At 60.6% G+C, this 20748-nt stretch overlaps 2 protein-coding genes across 9 annotated transcripts in view; both read left to right on the plus strand.

Moving 5' to 3' along the window:
- The first annotated feature begins 255 nt into the window (after positions 1 to 255).
- Positions 256 to 6285, plus strand: CHMP6 (charged multivesicular body protein 6). Its single transcript, XM_032129441.1, has 8 exons — positions 256 to 366; positions 683 to 792; positions 1273 to 1360; positions 2064 to 2150; positions 2242 to 2307; positions 2414 to 2494; positions 2680 to 2734; positions 3957 to 6285. Exons 1-8 carry the CDS (start codon positions 304 to 306, stop codon positions 4007 to 4009), a joined length of 603 nt encoding a protein of 200 aa, XP_031985332.1. The 5' UTR covers positions 256 to 303; the 3' UTR covers positions 4010 to 6285.
- Positions 6286 to 15144: 8859 nt separating this feature from the next.
- BAIAP2 (BAR/IMD domain containing adaptor protein 2) overlaps positions 15145 to 20748 on the plus strand; it is a 39684-nt gene continuing 34080 nt past the window's right edge. For all 8 annotated transcript variants that reach the window (XM_032129432.1, XM_032129430.1, XM_032129437.1 and 5 more), the window contains exon 1: positions 15145 to 15260. In XM_032129432.1, the coding sequence (XP_031985323.1) occupies positions 15189 to 15260 (72 nt within the window). In that variant the 5' untranslated portion in view covers positions 15145 to 15188. The remainder of the gene's footprint in view (positions 15261 to 20748) is intronic.

A 20748-nucleotide genomic window follows, 5' to 3' on the forward strand; every position in this document is an offset into this window, starting at 1 on the left:
TGTATCCCGTTCCCTATCCCCATTCCCTATCCCCATTCCCTATTCCCATTCCCTGTATCCCGTTCCCTATCCCCATTCCCTGTATCCCATTCCCTATATCCCATTCCCTGTATCCCATTCCCTGTATCCCATTCCCTATCCCATTCCCTGTATAACTCCCGATATTCCCGGCCCCAGCGCGCCCCCACAGCGCCCCCCAGCGGCGCGCTCCCGGCTCTGCGGCGCTCGCTGCGCGTTGTGCGGGGCCGGGCCCCTCGCGGCCGCCGTCGGGGGCGGGCCGGGCCGGGCCGGGCAGGAGCGGCCATGGGGAACCTGTTCGGGCGGAAACGGCGGAGCCGCGTCACGGAGCAGGACCGGGCCGTGCTGGTGAGCGGGGGGGCGCCGGGCCGGGCCGGGCCGGGCCGTGCTGCTGAGCGGGAGGGATGGGCCGGGCCGGCCTGGCCTGGCTCCGGGCGCGCCCGTGCGGTTTGCCGGCTCCCCGCGGCGGTGGAGGGGCCCGGCTGGGGCTGAGCGGCCCCCGGTGCCGTCGGTGAGGCGGGGGGGAGACACCGGGCGGGGAGCGGCGCTGCTGGAGCGGGCGCTGGAGCTGCCAGGGCTGAGCGGTGACCCTTGTCCGTCCCTCTGTCCGTCCGTCCCTCTGTCCGTCCCTCCCGCGCTCCCTCCGTGTCCCTCTCTCCCGCAGCAACTGAAGCAGCAGCGGGACAAGCTCCGGCAGTACCAGAAGCGGCTGAGCCTGGGCCTGGAGCGGGAGCGGGCGCTGGCCCGGCAGCTGCTCCGGGACGGCAAGAAAGAGTGAGGGGAAAGGGGTCCCCGGGGGGCGAGGGGGGGAGCGCCGGTGCCACCGCCAGCGTGTCCCTGGGAAGGAAACACCGCTGGGTCGGAGGAATCAGAGTCTCGGAAAGGTTTGGGTTAAGAGGAGCCTTAAAGTTCATCTCATCCCACCCCCTGCCATGGCAGGGACACCTCCCACTGTGCCAGGCTGCTCCAAGCCCCGTCCAGCTTGGCCTTGGGCACTGCCAGGGATCCAGGGGCAGCCACAGCTGCTCTGGGCACCCTGTGCCAGGGCCTCCCCACCCTCCCATGGAAAGATTTATTCCCAATATCCGATTTGCTCATCCTTGCTCTTCCCAGGAGCAGCTCAGGTTGCCAGTTCAGCTGCACACAAGTTGTCCCCTCTTAGCAGAAGCACAGAACAAGCGTGGCTCTGATGGGGTTCTTTTAGGCTTTATTTGCTTCATCCAAGCTGAGTTTCCCTCCCTGTGTGTCCCTCAGGAAAGCCATGCTGCTGCTGAAGAAGAAACGGTACCAGGAGCAGCTTCTGGATAAAACAGAGAACCAGATCAGCAACCTGGAGCGGATGGTGAGTGAGGGCCTTGGGGTGTTCCGGGGCGGGGCTCCCCTTGGATCCCGTGGAATTCCATTCCAACTGGCAGGTCCTGGCAGGTGTTTAGCCCTCTGTCCAAGGGCAAATGTCCAAAATTGTACGTGTGCCACGATTTTTCCCTGGAGACACGAGGTGGTGCGTTTGGAATCTGCAGGCTCCGTGTTAAATGTGTGTTTTGGAAATTGCTGAAACGTTACTCACAGTGGGGATGGCTGCACTGGGGACTTCCTGGGCTTGTCTCGGCACTGTCATCTCAGAATTGGATGTTTTTGGGTTTGGGGAGGTCTCAGCTGGGACTGACAGCTGGAAAATCTGGTGAAATCACTTTGAGGGCTGTTGGACCTGCTGGTGCAGCCACCCATGCCGAGCTTTTTGTGTGGATGTTTCCTGCTGCTGGTGCCATTGACAGGACAGAAGGGGCTCAACTGATTCTTCCTTGCAGCTTCTCTGGTGGTCCTGGCAGCCTGTGTCTGCCTAAGAATAGCAATCAGGGAGTTATTTCGGTGGGAAGAGCCCTCTGAGCCCATGGAGCCTGTGCTCTCCAGCACTGCCAGGGCCACCACTGTCCCCAGCTGCCACATCCACACATCTGTTAAATCCCTTTGAGATTCCCTGGGCAGCCTGTGCCAGTGCCTGACCAAAGTCTGACGGGCTCTTCCCTTTCTGCTTCCCATTCCAGGTCCAGGACATTGAATTCACCCAGATTGAAATGAAGGTCATCGAGGGCCTGAAAATAGGCAATGAGTGTCTGAACAAAATGCACCAGGTGCGTGTGGCTGGGGCAGGTCAGAGGGGCCTGGCTGGAGCTGCCTCCCTGCAGGCCCCCCCCACACCTGGATTTTGGCTCTTCCCTTCAGGTTATGTCCATAGAAGAAGTGGAAAGGATAATAGGAGAAACCCAGGATGCTGTGGAGTACCAGAGGGTGCGTGCAGGGGGAGCTGGGAGCAGCCTCTGCCTCTGCACAGAGCTGCTTGCACGTGCAGCGTGCCAAAGGCTGGGCATGTCACGTCCTTCCCTCTCTTCCACAGCAAATAGACGAGCTCCTGGCTGGCAGCCTGACGGAGGAGGATGAGGATGCCATTCTAGAAGAATTAAATGCTATTACTCAGGTGAGGTTGGTGGTGTCGGGATTGAAATCCGTGTTTTCAGGAAGGTGTTTGTAACAGCAGATAAAGCACCTTTTTCTGCTCTCAGAGCTCAGTCTGGGGGGAAATGTGGGACATTGCCACCCCAGTCTTTGCCCACAGCCGCGGTCTGTGGCACGGGTGACACGTTGTCTTAAATGTCCTTGCAGGAACAGTTGGAGCTTCCAGAAGTTCCTTCGGAGCCACTCCCAGAGAAGGTCCCAGGTATGTTCTCCTTGCTCAGCTTTGGCTTCTCATGCTCCTGTCCCGGGCAATGCTCTGGGGCCCTCTCCCAGTGTAAGTGTTGTCCTGGGAAATGGGAAGGAATAGCAGCTCCTGGCGTGGGGACAGGCCCAGCCGAGCCCTCGCTCCAGAAGCACCCGAGGCTCCGCTCTCTGTTCCGTCGGCGTCTGGTCATTCCGCTGGGGAGCTCCCTGTGTGACATCTGCTGTTCTCGTTACATCCTGTACCTGCCCTGAGACACCTCGTTCCATCAGGAGGCTCCAGAAGGAATTCTTTCCTTGCTTGAGCCAGGCAAGGCTTCCTCCCACAGCCCAGGTCTGGTCCTGCCATCGCAGCAGGGATTTGTGGATGTTGGATTCACCTTGCACAGCACTGGATCTCCCTGAGGCTTGGGATGACTTGGAGCTCTTCCCACCTCACTTCACAGCGATTTGGAACCAGCTGGATGAGGATCACTGGGGTCCCACAGCTCCAGGAATGTCAGACCACGAGCTCCACACAGCTGACGGTCCCTGAGTGTTCCTGAGCAATCCAGAACCTCAGTGGATGGACTTGTGTGGGAATCCAGCTGGGAAGTGGGAGAGCTCACCAAGAAGGTGACCAAACAGGCCCTGGTGGTCCTGCCCAGCAGGGAGGGAGCTCACTAGGGTTTATCAGGTGCTGAGGACCTGAAAACTCAGACTGGTGAAGACTCTTCTGGGACAGCAGAGCCCTGAGCGGTCGCTCACAGGAGCTGGACCTCCGTGCTTGTGCAAAGAGGAGCTGGAAGAAGCCATTTCGCTGTGTGGAATCTGCCCAGGAGCAATCTGGGATGTGGGGAATGGGGCTGGTTTCCTTGGAGCTTGTTTACTCCTAAACAGGGCTCAGATGTCAGCACCGAGGCCAAACAAAACACGGCCCAGGGCTGTGGGGTCACAGGGGTGAGGGCAGGGCTGGCCCTCCTCCTGCCCAGGATCTGTCCCTGGGCTGGTGGCTTTGCTGGGCTGGGCATGTTCTGAAAGTCTGTAATTCTTCAGTGCTGTGCAAAAGGGGCATTTCCACATGGGAATGTGGGATTATTTATAACAAACTTCTCTTAGTTCAGGTGCTGTGCAAGCGTTTGCTGCTCTGCAGAGTGGACTCTGAGCCCTGGATCCTCCTCAGGAGATGGCTGCAGGATATTTGCATTCCCTGATTTTATAACAAGTTTCTTTTCCTTCCACAGAGGTGTCACCCATCAAGAACAGGCCAAAGCCAGAGCTGGTGGCAGCATCTTAACTCCCAGTGCTGGGGATTCCCCCACGAAACTTTCACCCTGGACAGTTTGCCCTCCCAGCATGTGCTGGGAACAGGCAATGCCTTGGCAGCATCCCAGCTGTGCTGGGTGGATTGTGGAGCAGGATTCCCTGCACAGGGTGGGGAACCTCAGCTGATTATCGCTCTTGTATCAAGATTATTTTCTAGTGCTTTCTTTTTTTGTAACTTAAATTCCAAACTCACTCAGCTGCGCTGTCTCGGGATTAAACAGCAACTGTAAAACATCCAAAGCCAAATTTTTCTCTGTAGGTTTGATTCTGGTGAGGTCAGTGTGCCTTTGCTCTGGCCAAATCCCAGGAAATGCCACGCTCGGAGCGACGGTGTTCGTGCTGGGCATGGGCTGGGCGAGCACGAGCCCTGTGGAGCACTCTGGTGTCTGTGTTCCTCTGTCCCTCCTCTCTCCTGGTTCCATCTGTGGAGGGGCTGCCGTGTCCCTGTCCTGCTGCACGTTGGGCAGCGCCGGAGCCGGGAGTGCGGAGTTCCCACACGAGCTCCAGGCTGGGCTCGGCTCTGGCTCACACGGAACCAGCCCAAGGGGCTTTGATTTGGGCCAAGCTCAGCCTGGGTGCTCGGCTCTGCTCCTGCTGCAGCGGCTCTGGTGGGCAAAGCCTGATCTGCTGTGAGCTGAGGAGTTTGCCCCGGCCACGGCTCAGCCCCAGCTCCAGAACCCTGCGGGGCTGAGCAGCCCTGGGCCGGCAGAAATCGCCTGCGATGCCAGCAAGGAGCTTCTGCCTGTGTCAGCAGCCAGGATCCCTCCCTCGTTGGCTCTGCTCCAGCGTCAGAGTTCACCTTTGGCTGGGATGGACTGATGGATCACATGGACTCAGCTCCAGCTGCTCCTGCCGGACGTTTCCTCGGGGGCTCAGACACGTTTCCTCGGGCTTGTGCTGCGCCAGACACGGGGCCCGAAGCTCCAGAAATCACCACTCCAAAGTGCTCCGGGAGCAGCTCGAGGGAGCCCCATGCCCTCTGAGGACAGTCGGAGCAGCGCCAGCTCCCTCGGATGCTGGAGGTCTGGAACGCTGCCTGGGCAGCCAGGTGGTGGCAGATTTGGCTGCTCTTGGAAGGAGCTCACCTGCCAGCTTGCAGATGCTCTTCAGGACACTGCAGATCTTTATTTATTACATTCTTGAAGCCACAACCCTTAATCTGCATTTCTGTGACAGCAGAAGGACCAGAGGGTCCTTGGAGACTTTGGGAGGCTGTTGCTGGGGCTGTGGGATCTGGTGCTAGACAAGAAGTGATCCCAGGGACTGGGGTGCTCCCCCGTGGTGCTGGGCCAGCGGCAGCTCTGGGTGGAGTCACGCTCTCCGTTGTGTTCCAAAGATTGGCCAGGGCACCCTCGTCCTCCTCGTGTGTCCCCAAGGCAGTGAGTGCCCTGGGAATGCCCCATTTGCAATCCTGCTGCTTCTCCTAAGTGATGTTCTGTAACAAACCCAGGCACAGTGCTGGCAAAGCAGCTGCTGCCTCTGGAGCTGGCCGGGGCAGTGGATGGTCCCAAGGCTGTGTCTGGTCAGCCCAGCCACTATTGGGACAGCCAGCTCCTGCTCCCAGCCCTCCCAGGGACAGGATCATGCTCTGCTCACGGTGGTTTGTTCTCTCTGCTCGGTCCTGGCTGTGCTGCAACGCAGCCCATTCCCACCAGAGAGAGCCTTGGATTCACCAGTGCCGCGCTGGCAGGAGCATTTCTGGGCAGCGTTTTTCCTTCAAGGCTCCTTCAGCCCGTTGCCAGCCGGGTGCCGGGTTGTTTAACGTGCCCCTGACTAATGTGGATCCACGGGAAGCAGCACTGGGCGCTCCCAGGAGGGTCTGGAAGGGATCTGTCCTGGGAATGCAGCTTCTGCTGCTGGTGCTTTGGGAAAACCCTGTTCCCTGGGATTGGCATCGCCGCGGGAGGGGGCAGAGGGATGAGGAGGGTGTGCCACAGTCCCTCTGCTTTGGTTTTCTTTCTGCTGAACGCCCTGGCAGCGGGAGAGACGAACCTGCGCTCCCGGTGGAAGTGGGTGTGGAAAGGGAGCGGGGCTGGTGCTGAAGGGGTTAATGCAGCCCCTTCCATTCGTTGCCGCAGTGGAGAGGCCATTTACTGATCCAGCAGGAAAGTTTGGAGCAGATTGGCCGCAGCTTCCTCTGCCAATCCCTGCCCCAGCAGCTTGGGCCGGGTCTCCTTGGGAGGAAGAGCCGGGAGTGGGCCGTGACCTCTATGCTGTGCTGTGACAATAAACTGGTTCCAGTGGTTCCACCGACTCCTCTTCAGCCTCGTGTTTTCACAGGGAGTGTTTTGGATGAGCAGGAGTTGCCTTCCTCCTCCCTCCCTGCTCCTGCCCCTGGGAGAGATGTGGGCAGGAAATTTCAGAGCAGGCTCCGTGTGTGGCACAAACAATCCCGTTCGGGTTCGGTCCTGTGTGCCTGGATGGCCCGGGGGGCTCAGATGGAGCCGACAGCGCCGGGACAGTCCTGGCACAGCCCCGAACCAGCTGTGGCTGAGATTTCTGAGAGCCTCTGCCTCTGCCCTCCCATCCTTGGGTTTACAGCGAGGCCACGTGAGGGGTTTTTGTAAGAATTACTCTGGAACTGTCAAACTGATCCATGACCAGTCCGTGCCCAGACTCAGGGCTCTCATGGACGTGTGGCTCCCTCCTGAAGGACCACACTGGCCCGTCCTGTTTTGCCTCCCTCTAGAGGACTTGGTGCTTCCATCTCCAACCACCTGCCCCGGCCAACACCGAGCCCGGTGTGTGACCGACCCCCCTGGAATGGGCACCGGGGCAGGGGATGCGGTTCGCAGGAGCAGCACAGCACCACCCCCACGCTCAGCCCCGGTGCAGGGTGAGGCTCCACCTGCGGTGTTCCTGAGCCGTGCTGGGACACCAGCTGCTCCCTCGTTACTCTGGATTTACGTCTCTCCTGCTGCTGGGAGCAGCGGGATGCCCCAGGCCCCCCCTGCCTGCGCCAGGCGGACCCTCGACAGCAGCTCAGCCCCGCCGGGCCGCCCTGCCGGGGCCCTGGGAAAGCAGCTGTGCCGAGTTTGGAGTGTGTAATTAGCACTCCCGTGCCCCTCAGCTGTGGCAGCGGGGTGGGAGCCAGCTCCCGCCGGGAGGGCTGCGCACGGAGCTCTTCCAGCTGTGTTTGAGTTGGCCAGATGTTGAGTTAGAGGAGTGTGGAGGCAGCGCTGCTCGTTGTTAATGAAACCCTGGAGAACAGGAACAAACCTCATGCTCCTGCCTCGGCTGCCCCCGCAGCGCCCGGAGCCCTCCCCGGAGCCCCGGGCCCCTCTCCAGAGGCTCTGGAGAGGTTCTGGCCACCGGACAATGCCCAGGGCAAACCTGCCTGTGCAGGCACAGCACGTGTGACAGTGACAGGGAATCTCAGCGTTCCCGGAGCCCTCACTCCTCCTGGATCTCTCTGCTATTCCCAACACGCTGCTCAGTGCTGGATCCAGCTCCGTGGCCTTTAACGTGGTTTGTGTGGCAATGTGGGATCCCGGCCCCGTGCAGGGGAAGGGGGAAACGAGCAGTTCTGCTGGGAGATGTTGCTGCCCATTCCCTACTCCCTCCACAGGGATGGTTCCTGTTCCATGAGGACACTGCCCCATCCCATGGGATCTGCCCAGCCAGGACCGCTGCCCCGCACAGAGCCTTCGTTCAACATCCCGCACCCCTGGGAGCGAGGGATGGGACCGGGGGCGAGCAGGAATTCCAGCCAGCCTTATGCAAGCAGCAATGCCTTTAAATAGACCCTTACTCCCTGGTGTCCAGGAGGCAGCGGAGCCACTGGGCTCCAGCACCATTCCCTGGGGCTGTGCTGGATCCTCCCTGGTCCCCCACGCCCCGTCCGTGTGCCGGGAGCTGACACGAAGCTGGTTCAGGGCAAAGGCCGGGAGCAGCCTCCCCTTCTCAGCAGCCTCTTCCCCGGGCTTTGAGGGAATTGTGTAACGGGAGGCGGTGGCAGAGCCCTGGCAGTTTCTATGCCAACACAGCTGGATGGCAGCTCTGGGGGATGGGGGGCTGCCAGTGCACCCCCAAACAGCTGCACAGCCCCAAACAGCTGCACATTCTAACACAGCTGCACCCCCTGACACGGCTGCACCCCCTGACGCGTTGTCATGCTCCGCTGCCTCCGATCTTTCCTGGAACACCCATGGAAAAGCAAAACAAGGAGCTGAGAACCCCGGAGGTGTTGGATCCATGGGCCTTTCCTCTGGGCCCTGCTGCTTCCTGGCACGAGGGGCTCAGAGGCCCTGGGGCTCTCCCTGTCCCCTCTCAGCTCCCACCCCTGGGAATGAACTCACCGTGTCCCTTGTCCCGCACCCTCCCTGGCAAACCCTGCCTCAGGACCAGGCACAGTTTGGTCAGGATCTTTCATCTTCTTCCTCCTCTTCATCATCCACACCCTGAGCTTGCCCTGCCCCACATGGGGGTCCCAGGGGTCTGGGTGCTGTCCACACTTGGGGGCACCGCTGGGGTGCTGCATTCTGCACCCAAACCTCGCTGTGCCAACCCTCCCCCCATCCCAACTGCCCACTCAGACACACTGGGAACCAACCACTGGCTCCTTCCCTCTTCCATATTTTCAGTGCCCTGGTGTCACGCTGAGTCACCAGCAGAGCAATAGGAGAGGCTTTGGCAGGGAACAAGCCCAAGTTTTGATAGTTCAACTGTGGGAAAAAAAATCAGCGCAATTTCCTAATTAGAGCAGCGCTGGGAACAAAGCGGGTCTGTCCGAGCACAGCGCGGCCGCAGCCGGGAATGTGACCTTTGCTGGCTCGTGGTGCCAGACGGGAGCTGCCGGTGAATAGTGGTGCTTGGCAGGGGCTGAAATGCCTCAGCAGGGCCTGCTCTGACGTAGGAGCCAAAATTCCCCCTCCTGGGGGCCATGGGACCCATGGCAGATGGGTGCAAGCAGCACTGGGAGATGGCAGTTGTCCCTGTGTCACCACTTTTGCTGCCCCAAACAGCCCTGGCTGCCCTGCCCTGTGCTGGAATGTGGCTCCCCAAGTTGTGGGTGAAGCCGTGGCCACGCCGGGTGTCCCCGAGGGCCAGCGCTGCTGCGTGATGGGTGTCCCCAGCCCGTGTCCCCGGCCCGTGGCTGCCACTCAGCCAGCACAGCAGAGCGATGCCAGGCTGCTCCGGGGCTGGGGGGCCAGAGCCCAACGCTCCGTGATTAATCAGAGAGAGAGGAAACGAGTGGAGACCAGTCCCAGGGCTGTGCTGTGCTTGGAATCAGGAGGAGCCACGTCCCTGTGGGAAGGCTGGAGATGCCGTGCAGGGAGCTGGGAGGCCTTGGGGCTGGAACAGGAGCAGTGGGAATTTGGCATCGCGTCCTTCAGGCTCGAGATCCAGCGTTTCGCTGCTTCCTGTGAGCTGGCCTGGGTAGCCACAGCCATCAGAGGTGGCCATGGGACAGGCAAACTTGCCCGAGGGGGCTGTGGGGCTGCGACCAGCCCAGGGTCACCTTGAGGGACAGAAGGGGGACACGGGCTGGGGATGGCAGTGGGACCTGATCCTGTCCCTTCTGCCACCCCTCTGTGACTGGCCGGTCCTTCCCAGGCAGGGCAGGGCAGGGGGGAGGCAGCCCCAAGAAGGGAAGGTGCCCAGAGCCCCCTAAGGTGCCCAGAGCCCCCAGCAGCACCTCGGCTCTGCCCCGGACGCTTCCCTGAGCTCAGCAACGTGATGCAAAATCCCATCATGCCAATTATGCAAATCGCATAAACTATTCCTGTTATTCCGAAGGATCCCCAGAGAGCTCCTTAGCGCCGTAATTCAGCATTACTCACTCGTGGAACAGGCGCCGGGGCAGGTGAGGAGGGACAGGGGCTCGGGCCGGCAGCGAGGGGGACCCGGCGCGTTTTGGGGCTCCCCCAGCTCTGCTCCCCCAGCCCCCAGCGGGGCACGGCAGAGGTTGGGTTTGCTGTGGAGCCCTCCCAAGCCTCCCCAGTCCCCAGGGATGGCAGCACGGATGTGTCCGACTGTCCCAGGGCCGGTGCCAGCCCCGCCGCCCCTTGCCCTGGTCCAGCAGCCACAGCCTCCCTGCATCCCTCATTCCCACTCGGTGCCTCCATCTTCCCAGGCCCCACCACAGCTCTGCATCCGCAGCGCTTTGTTCTCCCACCCACTCCTTGTTTCCTCCGTCATTCCGGCTCCTCCCTGTGCCTGCGCTCCCCGGGAGCCTCCCGGGAGAGCCGAGGCTCCTCCGGACGCGGCAGCCGTGCCGGCCGAGCCCGGCCCATGGCACCCGGCAGGGCCGGGCCGGGCTCGGGGGACACGCAGGGGACATGTGGCAGGGCCTGTCCCCCCAGCCGGGACGGGGGAGCCAGAGGTTGCCAGGGCCGAGTTCCAGGAGCGCTGCTGGCAGCAGGAGTGTCCCGGACACCGACCAACACCCCCTCCCTGCCGCCTGCATCCCACGGCCACGGGGGATGCGCGAGTGGGAGCAGAGAGGTCCTGGGGTCCCTCTAGGGATTGCCATCGGTGCCCCCAGGGATGAGACCCCGTCCCCAGGCTCTGCGGCCCTCAGCGTGGGCAGGGCCGGGTGCTCCGAGGCAGAGAGTGGCACAGGTGTCACATCAGGGAGCAGAACTGTCGGCGAATCCCTGGGAACAGCAGCTTGCGCTGCTGGGATCCTTGCTCAGATGCTGCTTCCAGTGGGATCAGGGAAACCCTGAGATGATGAGAGGCCAGGTACTTTGTCATGCCTCAGTTTCCCCCTCAGTGAAATCATCCCATCCCACTTTGTGAGTCCCACTCGCCCAGGCGTGAGGTGGGAATCGCTGGATCCAGCACTGCAGCTTCCACCCTGCAGAATCAGGGCCTGAATTGTTCATCCTTGGCTAATCCCCAATAAATGGCTTTGCTCGGTTTGCCGGTGGCGCTCGGGGGGATTTCACTGCTGGGAGCTGCTGGCACATGCGGGACGTCTCCAGCCCAGGGACAGCTTCTAAGTCCTGACCCTCTGAAGATTCAGGGACCAGCTTCCACCAGCGCCAACAGCGACAGAATCGTGGAGTGGGCTGGGTTAGAAGGGACCTTAAAGCTCATGGGACGCATTCTGCTAGCCCAGGTTGCTCCAAGCCCCGTCCAACCTGGCCTGGAACACTTCCAGGGATGCGGCAGCCACAGCTTCTTTGGGAAACCTGTGCCAGGGTCTCACCACCCTCACGGGGAGGAATTTATTCCCAATATTTAACCTAAACCTACTCACTGTCAGTTCGAGGCACCTGCTGGAATCCTGGTGAGCGACAGCCACGCTGCAAAGGGGAGGCTGAGGCTGAGTTTGGGAGGATGCTCCAGGACCTGGGTACTCGTGTGGGGTTTGCTGGCCCAGCTCCTTAATGAGGTGCTCAAATTAAGTGGGGGGACAGCCTGGGGTTGAGGAGGACCCCCTGAGGAGGGCAGGAGATGGAACTGAGTGAGGTGTTCAGGGAAAACACATCCTGTGCTCGCAGGGGCTTGGTTTGGCTCAAACCCACCTGGCTGATTCCCCAGTGACCCCCAGATGTTAGAAAAATTTAGATTATTTTAGAAATAAAAACTTCCTGACACAGCACAGGGAGTGCTCGCAGTGATGTCAGGGCTCCGATGGAGAAGCCATCTGCCCGGGACCACAGGACAGGCAATTCCTGGGAATCTCATTAACACGGTGACACTTGGGTACACACCTGCCCCGCTCGGGCTGTGCAGGGCACTGAGGGGTGGGTGGGCTCAGCCTTCCCCTTCAGCACATACCAAAGAGGAGGAACAGAGAGCCAAGGGCTGCCGGGGAGCCAGTGGGACTGAGTGGACAAACAGGTGAGATGGAGATGGAGGCGGCTTCTTCACCCTCGTCCTGCTCCCTGCCTGGTCTCTCCTGCTCTGGCAGTGCCAGGAGAACCCAGTGACCACCCGGAGCAGCTGGAGCTGGATCTTCCTTAGGAAACTCCAAGCATATTCTCAGGGACTGTGACAAAAACCAGCCCTGGTACCATGATGGTCCCTCTGCTTCCTCCTCTCTGTGCTGGCCAGTGACACAGCCCACTCAAATGCACCAGGGCTTCTAACCCACCTTTATTTCTCCTCTCTCCGTGTCACCAGAGGCTTCCCGAGTCGCTGAGGATGTGGCAGCTCTCGGTGACCCTGCAGTGCCACGTTCCCCTCCCTGGGCAGTTATGCTGCCCTGCAGCACCTCCCTCCCGTGTCCCTCCCTGGCAGCCACCGCACCCACCGGGGAGGCATTTCGGGAGCAGGGAGAGTGTCCACAAGCTGGGAACACGGAGGGGCTGGTGGCCCGAACTGTCCCTCGGTACAGCTGCTGTCACTGCCCTCGGACACCACTGCTCCAGCCATTGCTGCCCTGGCCATCACTGCCCTCGGCTGTCACTGCCCTCGGCTGTCACCGTCCCGGCCATCGCTGCCCCGTCCCCACCCTCGGTCCCTGTGCCCAGCCGGGAGCGCTGGCGTGATGCCACGCTGGTAATTAAGAAGGAACCTAATGAAACTTCGAAAATAGCACAATTTCCTCCCCACACCTGCAGCCGAGCGGGGTGGATTACATAAGTTATTGTTGCCACAGCAACTTCACTCCACCCGGGGCTGGAGGTGGCCGGTGCCGCGTGTGCCGCTGTGCCGTCACCCCGGGGAGGGATCGCTCCGGGGATGGGGCCGCTGCCAGCCCCGGGGCTGCTGCCTGCTCATCCCACCGCTGTTCCCAGTCTGGCGTGGTGGTTCCCCACACGGCACCCACGGGGTTTTGCCCCCGTGCTGGATGGTCCCGCCTTCAAAAGGGCACATGGAGAAGGCGCCGCGGGGATTCAGGTAACCCACGGGGACTCTGGCACCATGGTTACCCTGGGCACGCTCCAGCTGCCGCCGAGCCCCGGGGAGTGAATCACCCTGACAAAAAGGCAGCGAGCAGCAACCAGGAAAAAAAAAAAAAAAAAAAAGGCAATCATAGCAAATGCTACGGCACGAGGCAGCGGCAGGTTTTTCCTGCTGAGAATTCCCAGGGAGCTGCGGGCGGCTGCGCTGCCTGGGGCTCGGGCACAGCTCCGGGCCGTGGGCAGCACGGGCAGCCCGGCGGCGCTGCCAGCCAAGGGGTGGTGACACGGCAAGAGCCAGGGACAAGGATGATTTGCTCCATGTGGCTCTGACTGTGGGGAAATGAACTCCTGGCTGCTTCCAGGCATGGAGCCTCTCTGGGAGCAGGGAGGTATGAGGGAGAAAGGTTTTCGGCACTCGGATTCCAGGGGATAAGGAGAAGCAGAGCATGGGAAGAAAGTGGAGCGGCTGTCTGAGAGCAGGCCTAGATGCAAGAGATTCTCTGAGGGTCGTCCCAGAAGGCCTCTTTTATTATCAGAAATTACAAATCCTTTTATCTTCCTCACCAGAGGAACAGCTAGTTTGAATTGCTGGGCTGTCACACTGGAATTAGATGCAAGAACCCCCCACATCCATGACGTAGCGAAGAACTTACATAACGTAACTAAAAATAAGGTGATGGAGATGCAGGGAGAGGCACTCTACTCCTGGATGCTTGATCCTGAATCCTTCACCGACACTGGAAAGCCAGCGAGGTTGCTGGTGTCCGGCTGGGGGAGCGGTATCCCAACAGAGCTGACCATGGTCTGGCCACGTGGGATGGAGAGGGATGGACAGGGAAAGTGGCACCTTGGTGTCCCAGCAGCGATGCAGGCAGCCAGGCATTCCCCTGGGAACATCTCCCCGGCAGTCCTGCTCCCACAGCTGCTCCCTTTCCTTAGCCCCAGTGGGAAAGGGTTAACTGGTCACTCCAGAAACACAAGAAAAATCCTTCTCAGGGGCTGTAAATTCTTTGCTGTGCTTTGGAGTGCGGAACCTCTGAGGGAGAAGCCAAAATGGGACTCAAATTCAGCCAGAGGGAGCAGCTGCTCTCGGTTCCCTCCTGGTCGTCACCGGGGCTGGGAGGGAGAGCAGGAAGGGGAACAGCAGCGAGAGGCTTGGGACCAAGGTATCGACCTGGGCTCCTTGTTCTCAGAATTGATCGAGAGGATGGAAAATAACATGCTCAGCTGCTTAACTGTTTCACTGCTTCTCACAGCAGAGAGGAGGGAGAGGAAGGCTTGGCACATGGGAACGGCCCGGCCGTGAGGCTCCATTTAACCACGGATCGCCGTGTGGAGAGCGGCCGTCCCGGCAGGGAGGACTGCGAGGCAGGGGACAGGGATGGGGGCACTGGCTCTAGGGCATGGGCCTGCTCCTCATGTCCCTCAGGACCTGGGCAAAAGTCGCTGCCATTGGCCCAAGGGATGCAAAGGACAGGGATCCATGTCTTTGCTGACAGCCGGGAGCTCTGGCAAGAACCTCCCATGGGAATCCTGGTTCTCCTGGCTGACCAGGTGGTGGGACAGCCTGGAGACAGCGAAGTGGCAGGCAGGGGCTGCCTCTTCTCCTGCCTGGGCTGGTCTCCCTTGGCCCGAGAATCCCAAGTCGTACCTTGTGGTGACGGCTCATCCCAACCCTGCTCTCTCGGCCTCCCCAGACAATGTGCACCCTCTTTCCCAACACCCCATAAACCGCCGGCTGCTCTTCCCTTTCCGACTGCTCCTCACCCACCCACTCCCCACTGCACAGCTGGGGATGGAGCACAGCCCCAGGAGTGGGGGGTACGACAAGGGTGGGGGTACAGCAGGGGCTGGAGTGTGGGACAACTCAGGGATGTGGGGCACAGCGAGAGATACGGGGTGGGATAAAGTATGGGGATAGTGTGGGGCCGTGGGCTGTGGGGTGAGGCACGGTAGGAGTGTAGGGTAGGTTGTGGGGTGTGGGATGGGGAATGGGGTGGAGGAGGGGCATGGGACGTGAATGGGCTGTGGAATGGGGGGTACGGCACGGGGAACAGGGATGGGGAACGGGGTATGGGATGGGGCACGGGGGATGCAGCCCCCCTGCCCCCGCGGGGTTCGCAGCCCTCCCGTCACGGGCGGGCCGGGGCGCGGAGCGCGGCACAGCCCGGCCCGGGGCGCTCCTCCCCGCGGGGCGGTGCGGGGCGGGCCGGGGCGGTGCGGGGCGGGCACGGCCGCCGGGAGCTGATAAAAGGCAGCGCGGCCGCCGCTCCGCGCTTTCCCCGCGCCCGCGCCCGCGCCCGGCTCCGCCCGCCCGCCCCGCTCGCCCCGCACCCCGCGCCGCCGCCCATGGTGCTGCCCGGCCCGCCCGGCATGGCCCGCTCCGAGGAGGTGCACCGCCTCACCGAGAATGTCTACAAGGTGGGTCCGCAACAGGTGCCCGGCGCCGCGTCTCGGCGTTTTCCTGTTATCTGAGTTATTTTAATTATCGAATTTCCCCTTCCCTCGCTCCGCTCCCCGGGACGCGCGGGGGCAGAGCGGGCGCGGGCGGAGGCGCCGTCGGGGCCGCCCCCCGGGTGTGCCCGGAGCCGGCCGGGGCGGCAGCGGCCGCAGGGGCCCCGCCAGCCCTGGGCAGGGGGCGGGGGGCACCCCCGAGCCTTCCCCGGGCACCCCCGGCCTTCCCCGGGGCACCGGGGCCCGCGTGGGGGTGTCCGATCGCGGGGTGGGCAGCGCTGTCCCCGCATCACCCCGGAGCGGGGCAGCCCCGCGCCGCCGCCGCTCGCTGCTCTGCCACAAGCCAGAGCCGTCAGAGCCTTCCCCATCTCTCTCTCGGAGTTCGCGGATCTCTCCGTTTTTCCTTTCTGCTCTGCTCCCGGTGTCCTGAGAAAATGCAATAATTTACGTGGTTTAATTTCCCTCCGAAGGAAGCGGTTTCTGCTCTGCTGGGTCTTGAGACCAAGACTAATAAAACTGCTGTAGCCTAACGTGTAACGCAGGATGTCGTTTGTTAAACTGGGAAGCTTGCACGATTTCCTGTGATTTAAGGGCTTGTATTGAGTTACCTGGGAGCACAGAGCAGGGGAAAAAAAAAGACAGAAGAATGTAGTACAAAAAGTACCAAGGCAGTGAAGTTCTGAAGTCTTGTTTTTGGAGATTCTAGGGTGTAACAGCTGTTCAGGCAGTGCCGTGGCACCCAGAATCTTGGCTACTCTGAATCTTGGTGACATCCCAGGCAGCTCATGGACCCGGACTTGCCGCCGTGCAGGCTGTCCTTGATTTTGGGCAGAGCTGGCACCGAGGGTGCTCCCAGTGTTTGTGCATCAGCACCGCTGGGCCCGGAGCCACCTGGGCAAACAGGGCGAGAGGGGCCGGGGCCAGGGGCTGGGAACAGCTTCAGCGGTGACTCAGTTGTTGTTTGAGGTGTGTTGTCCTCGAAGCACGGGGCTAATGACGGGTTTGGGGAGCAGGTCACCGTCTCCCGGGCACGGCCCTTCAGGAGCGTGCAGGGCAGTTTGTGCCGTCCCAGCACCTGCGCTTGGGTGAAGCCCATCCCCCCAGGAAACGAGGGCTGAGGGGCGAGTGCTGGCTGGGCTCTTCCCTTGCTGGAGCCGGAGCGGAGCCCTCGGCCCGGAGCGAGCGGCAGCGCCGGCTCCATCGGCGCCTGGCTGGCCCAAGGGCGGAGGTGCAAGGGGTGCCTTGGCCCCGACAGCCAGAGATGGGCTTGGGAAGAGTCCACAGGTCTCCAGCAGTTAATGAACGCTTCAGTTCCTTGGGATGTCAGTGCGAGCAGCCAGAGGCAGGGAATGAGAAGATGGAACTGGTGAAGATCTCGTGGGTTCACCCAAAGTCAGCGTCTTGGTGCTGGGAGCTGGAGGAGGATGGTCCTGGCTCTGTGTTCCTTTGTGAGAACAAAGTCTCCTCTGAAGCCAGCGATGCTTTTCTTGGCCTCTGGAGATGTGTGGCATGTGGTGCCTGCAAGAACCAGGTGTGTCCCGGTTCCATTGAGGACTTCAGGCACCCCTGAGCCCAGCGTGACAGTTGGGGGCTCACGTAGTGGGGTCTTCTGGATCTCCTTAAGCTTTGGAGTCTCTGAATCCAAAACCAGTCCCAGTGCTTCAATCCCCGTTACCCAGGTATTTTTTTGCCCCGTGCTTTCCTGGCCTGTGCAGGAGCCTGAACACTGCCATGGGCAGGAGGAGACAATCCCCAGGAAGGGCACGATGCCGCTGAGCCCCAGCCCGTGGGGACCCAGGACGGGTGACCGACCCTTGCTTTGCCTCCTTCTGCGGCCGCCGTCTCCCCGGGGTTTGGCAGCAGCGGGGCCGGGGCTGGAGCGGCAGCAGCAGCTCCCCATGCCAGGCACCCGCTCCCGCGCAGGCTTTCCCGAGGCGTTCTGCTCGGGGAGCCCATTGTCATCGTTCTCCAGAAGCAGCGCTCACCCTCGGAGTGACTGTGCTAATGAGCTGGTGGAGGAGCTGTCAGCCGCCCCCGAGCCGATGCTGCCACTACAGGCAGCTGCCTACACACGGGGAGTAATTACAGAGGGAGACGGAGGCTGCTGGCACCTTCCGCCAACGTAATCCCACCTTCCCTGGTGCTGATTCACTCCCAGGACCTCGGCGTAGCGGCACAGCTGCCGGGCTGGGCTCTGCTGCGAGCCCCGGGGCTTGGGGTGCCAGCTGGGGTGCGAGGACGGGCAGCTCCCTCTGCTCCCTCCCTGTTCCCCGCTCATTCCTTGCTCCGGATTGTCTTTTTGCAGAAAGCAGGGACTGGCAATTCTTCCTTCCCCCGAAGACAGAGCTGTCTCCTCCTGCCAGATGAGATTATTGCCATTTACAGCACAACCTCCATTTCATTTTAAAGCCATTTTTTCATGCAGAAGATGGGTTGGCAGTGGTGTGCGAGTAGCTCTGCATTTGAAGAGGTGTTTGCTCAACAACACCCCGAACTCGAAGCTGAATTGTCGTGCAGAAACATGGACCTCATTCCTGAGGGTCCTTTGCTCCCCATCGGCTGTAATCGATGTTACTGTGGTATCACAGGCTCCTTATCTCCAGGTCCAGAGGGATGGGAGCAAATCTTCCTCAAGTGGTTCAGGAGGGAAACTGTGGCTGGTTTGGTGCGTTGGCAGTGGAGGGATGTTGTGTGTGGCAGAGGAGGCAGGAGCCAGCCTGTGCCACCCCGAGTTCCATGCCCTCTGCTCCCTGCCTTGAGGCTTCCTGCAGCCCAGACGTGGGAAATCTGTCGGCTGCACCCCGGGGGCTCTGAGCGTTCCAGGGATCGGTGGCCCCGCTCCCATCCGTGGTACCAGGGCTCCATCGTGGGCTCGGCTCTGACACTGCCAGGGGCTCTGAGGTGGGAATGCTGCTCCATTCCCTTTGCCTGTGGACTGGGAGAGCATTCCCGGCCTCCCTGGAGATGGGACACCTGCAGACACGTGGATTACGAGGTGTTGGAAAGCAGCAGCTCCTGTCTTGCCGGAGGTGTCCCAAACCGCTCCCTGCGCTGCCGCAGCTGGATGCTGCTCCCTGCGATGGGGCTTTGCCCTCAGTGCTTTGTTGTGCTGAGCCTGCTCGTGGTTAAGGTTTCAGTGCTGCTGCTCGTGTTGCAGGGCAGGGCACAGGGCAAACAGCTCCTGCTCCAGCTCCTTCAGCACAGCCCGGGGCCGAGCTGAGCCCCTCGGTGCCACATCTGTGGGGAGGGGACTGGGGGGCCCTTCTGGCTCCTGGGTGGAGATCCCAATGCTGAGGACTTGAGGATGGCCCTGCCTAGCAGGGGTGGCCACTGGAGGGTACTGACAGGTGTTCCTGGAGCGCTGGGGTACTCTGTGCCCTGTGTGGATCCTCATCCCAGTTCTCTTCAAACCCAGACCCCGAAACAAAGATGTTCGGAGCTCTTGCCCTGAAACTTGGGTCCCCTCATCCTCTGGCATGACAGCCAGGAGAATCTAAATGCCTTTAGATGGGGACTGTTTCTTTCCATGGTTTTGCCTGTCCAGATGGGCTCCTTCTTGACAGAAACTTGGCTCTCGAAACCCTCAGGGCTGCTCCTGATGGCGCCGGGCAGGACAAGCTGTGATGGAGGAGGCAGCACTGGGCTTTGCTGGGCATTAAATATTGATACCGAAATGATGAAGGTGCTCCTGGAGCAGGGCTGACCCATTTAGGCACAAAATTTCCTTGGAGCTGAGCTGCTTCTGCAGTGTGGCAGTGGCAGTGGAGAGTCCCGGGGTGCTGCCCCTCCGTCCTGCTCCTCACGGTCACCCAGGGAAGCCGTGGGTGGGCCCAGGTCCCTGTGCAGTGTCAGTCCTGCAGGGAGCCATAAAATCCTTAAGAAGGTTGGAAAAGCCCTCTGAGACCATGAGATCCAACCATTCCCTCAGCACTGCCAAGGCCACCACTGAGCCACGTCCCCAGGTGCCACATCCATGTGGTTTTTGAGCACTTCCAGGGATGTGTTCGGAATGCCGCCCTTCAGCTGTTGTGCAGGAGAAGCCTGAGCCACGTCCACTCCCAGCTTGAGTAGGACTTAAACTTAGGATTTAGGAGCTGGACTTCCATGATCCTTGCGGGCTCCTTCCAACTCGGGATGTTTTATTCTTTTCCATGATTCTAAACTTTTCCTTACGAGCTAACCAGTGGGACTGGAGCATCCTGGCTGCAGCTGGAGTGTGCTCAGAGGGGAGCAAAGGGACCTTGTTTCTGTTGCCTCTTCCCCCACGGAGCGGAGCAGGGCCGTGTCCTGGAGACCTTGTGCTTTGCATTAGTTTCATTTTTGGCAGCTGAATAAAGCCGTGCCAATCCCGGAGAGCTGAGTGGTATTACCCAGGGAATTCAGCGCAGTGGAACAAAGCAAAGCCCTTTCAACCCTTGGCTGCCAGGTTTTGTGTCTGTGTTTTTCTGAACTCTGCCCAGGCAGCCCGTGGAAGGCAAACAACTTGTGGGTGCTGCTGAGGGGGCAAAATCTGGGGAGAATGAGATTTGCTTTCATTGCCACAATGTTGCTGAATATTTGCTTTGCTGATGGTGTCCTGCAAACTTGGATTCACCTCTCCTCTGCAGGACAGCCCTGCCAGAGCCCCTCGTCCCCCCATGGAGGGGGATGAACCCCGTGTTGCCAGGGGAGCAGCTCCAGCACATCCCAGGGTGCGAGGGGTGATGCTGTGGAGCCATTCCATGGCACAAATCTGTTGATTTCCCACTGTTTCTCCTTGGCAGATCTCGGGCTCTCACCTGGAGGGGGGTGTGAAGGCTCTGGAGTCACCTTCCCTTCCCACCCTGGGAGTGAGAGGAAGGCTTGGAAAAGGCTATTTTTGTCTCTGGAGTGAGGAGCCCTTTTCGCTGCTCTCATCCTGCCAGGCTGTTTTTGTTGGAGGCTCCAGACAGTGTTTTAAAAACATTCACTTTCAGCAAACTTCCTCCTGGGGGTTGGTGAATTTTACTTGGCCAGCACAGAGTCACCTTCCCGCTCCTTCAGCCAGTCCACGAGACCCTTTGGGGGCTTTTATCTATTTGTTGCTTTAAAACATCTCTTCTGGCTCGGTGGGGAGCAGGACCTGCCCTGAGCAGTGCCAGGGCTGGGTTGTGCTTTGATTCCCTCTGGTTTGGGGAAGATGTGCTGAATTCTGGATGATGCTTTGTCTGGGGATCCTGTTCCATCATTAATACCCTCGTTTTCATGCTCAGGACGATGTGTTTACACGGGCACTGCTGAGAAAATCACACTACTTACATATCCCTGTGCACATCCACGTACACAAACACTGGTCTGAACCTGCAAACCGCCGAAAAATCTCCTCCCTGCAGAAATTCTGCCAACATTTCTGCTGCTTAGATATTGTTCAGCCTCAGAGAGCTCAGGCTGAGCTGGAGTGTGGTCGAGGCTGCAGCTGGGGATCTGCCAGAAGCGG

This window comes from Corvus moneduloides, chromosome 19 (genome assembly GCF_009650955.1).
Source record: "Corvus moneduloides isolate bCorMon1 chromosome 19, bCorMon1.pri, whole genome shotgun sequence".
Lineage (NCBI taxonomy): Eukaryota > Metazoa > Chordata > Aves > Passeriformes > Corvidae > Corvus > Corvus moneduloides.

Excerpts from the sequence above, each read along its gene's own strand:
- CHMP6 (XM_032129441.1), top strand. The coding sequence starts at position 304 with ATGGGGAACCTGTTCGGGCGGAAACGGCGGAGCCGCGTCACGGAGCAG. Across the intron at positions 2,151-2,241 it reads GTCTGAACAAAATGCACCAG|GTTATGTCCATAGAAGAAGT; the intron begins GTGCGTGTGGCT and ends TCTTCCCTTCAG. Across the intron at positions 2,308-2,413 it reads ATGCTGTGGAGTACCAGAGG|CAAATAGACGAGCTCCTGGC; the intron begins GTGCGTGCAGGG and ends TCTCTTCCACAG.